At 43.6% G+C, this 2053-nt stretch overlaps 1 protein-coding gene across 1 annotated transcript in view; it reads right to left on the bottom strand.

The window, feature by feature from the left end:
• LOC101855942 (alpha-(1,3)-fucosyltransferase C) overlaps window positions 1-2053 on the bottom strand; it is a gene marked incomplete at its 3' end in the record, with an annotated part of 11523 nt that overhangs the window by 4096 nt on the left and 5374 nt on the right. Inside the window, 1 exon segment of the mRNA XM_035969329.1 lies at window positions 1632-1842. Within this exon segment, the coding sequence (XP_035825222.1) occupies window positions 1632-1842 (211 nt within the window).

Below are 2053 nucleotides of genomic sequence, written 5' to 3' on the forward strand. Positions count from 1 at the left end.
CCAGACACACACACACACACAGACTCCTGAGTCCACCAGACACACATGCACACACACACACACACACACACACACACACACACACACACATACACACACACATACTCCTGAGTCCACCAGACACACACACACACACACACCTTTCTTTTCTTGGAGTTTGAGTTAAGAGAGACCCATCAACACCATAAACTGCATCTAGGGCAGGAAAAAAGTCAGACAGACAGATAGAGACGGACAGACAGATAGACAGACAGAAGTAGGACACACCAGATGCATCCTCCAAGCACCCCCTCCTTTTTCTTGTCCATGTCTGGTACCAAGTAGAACATTGAGCATGAGCTAGGACGTGTGCATCGCTACAGAATGTTCCGGGAACGAATGGCTACGTTAACACAACACTGGCACATCATTAGCTTCTACTTACAAACGGACTCGGTTAGTGACTTCAACAGATGGAAAACTTTCCGTATCGTTCAAGAATTAGAAGGAACAGATTTGAGACCAGTAGTAACTGAGAGTGATGACACCTTACCATGCTTTCACAGAAACTGCAAACACAAAAAGTCAAGCTTTACTCCAGAAATGGATGCCTAACATACATATGTCTGTACAGTCTGGAAATTTTCATAAGATGTTAACGCATACCTGTAGCATAGGACGTGGCACACAATGCAGCATTTAGTAAAATAAAAAATTTGGCGCCAAAATGAAAAAAGGCGTTGTGTCAGAGTACTGCGCAAAGCTCTTATAGAAACAAAACTGTCGACAAACACACGGTCAAGAAAAAAGGGAACAGCCTTAGCTCTGGGGTCAACAAATCATTAAAAAACACAAAAAGTAACATAAAGTATAGCGAAAACTAAAAGCAGAAACTTTGAAAAAGAAAGAGTAAAAACCAATCTGTAAAAGACAATGGAAAGGTTAAGGGAAAACTAAAAATCCACTCAATCAAAATTTCTAAACAGTTCAGTCAAAACTTCTGAAAATAGAATAAAATAATTAAAAATTCAGTTAAAACTAATTTTTTAAAACCAAAACAATAAAAACATTGACAAATTAGTAAACATTAAAAAAAAACTTAAGTACCCGTAAAAACGTTTTTAAAGTTCGATAGAAACTTTTTAAAAATTCAGTAAAAAGTTTTAAAAAGTTAAGCAGCAATCCAAGAGAACATTCATCAAGTTCAAGGGTAGGGGATTTTACTTCAACCGACCAGCTTCTGCGGTACTGCAACATTTACTCTGTGTGTATAGGAATCAAGTTCAAATCCCAAGCACAGAAGAAATCTCAGCCAGAGTCTCTGTCTTCCTGTTCGGTTGTCATGCATGTAGGGAAGTCCCCCACAGTCCCTCACAGTCCCTCGCTGTCTGTCACAGCCCACACTGGAATGTCAGGCCCGGAGAACGCGTCCGGCCTCCTACATTGTCTCCACTGTATTGAAGGGAGGGGCTGGACAACATTTACACGGAGGGAGCAGAGCTAGATCAAGATCAACTTACTAGAGACATTGAACAGACGGGAGACGGGGAACGACAAGAAGGAGGAGGAGGAGGAGGGTGAGGAGGGATGAGGGGGAAGGAAAAGGAGGAGGAGGAGAAGCAGCAGCAGCAACGTTGACAAGTCAATCTCACCGGGGATCTGATTCTGCCCCAGAGCCGCCCAAAACTTCTCGGTCACGTAGTCACGGCACAGAGAGCTCTCAAAGGACAGGAAGAAGCGATAGTTGGTGAGTACCGAGTCCTGCTCCGATTTGCCGAGCGTGAGGTTCCCGCAGTCTCCGTACATGTCTATGGGGAGATGCCGGCTCAGCTGGTTCACCACACGTCGTCTGCGAGACTGGTCCTGGGAGATACGGGGGGATTACTTTGACTTACATTCCAAACACACATCAGACGTCAAATTTTGATCTTTCATCATGTTGATGTTAACTTCACCAATGGTGTGTACAGGATTGTGTGTGCAAGTTTTCGTGGGACTGTGTGTAGTTAAACATGTTACTGGGGAGAGAGAGAGAGAGAGAGAGAGAGAGAGAGAGAGAGAGAGAGAGAGAGAG

The sequence above is a fragment of the Aplysia californica genome, unplaced genomic scaffold (assembly GCF_000002075.1).
Source record: "Aplysia californica isolate F4 #8 unplaced genomic scaffold, AplCal3.0 scaffold00137, whole genome shotgun sequence".
Taxonomy (NCBI): domain Eukaryota; kingdom Metazoa; phylum Mollusca; class Gastropoda; order Aplysiida; family Aplysiidae; genus Aplysia; species Aplysia californica.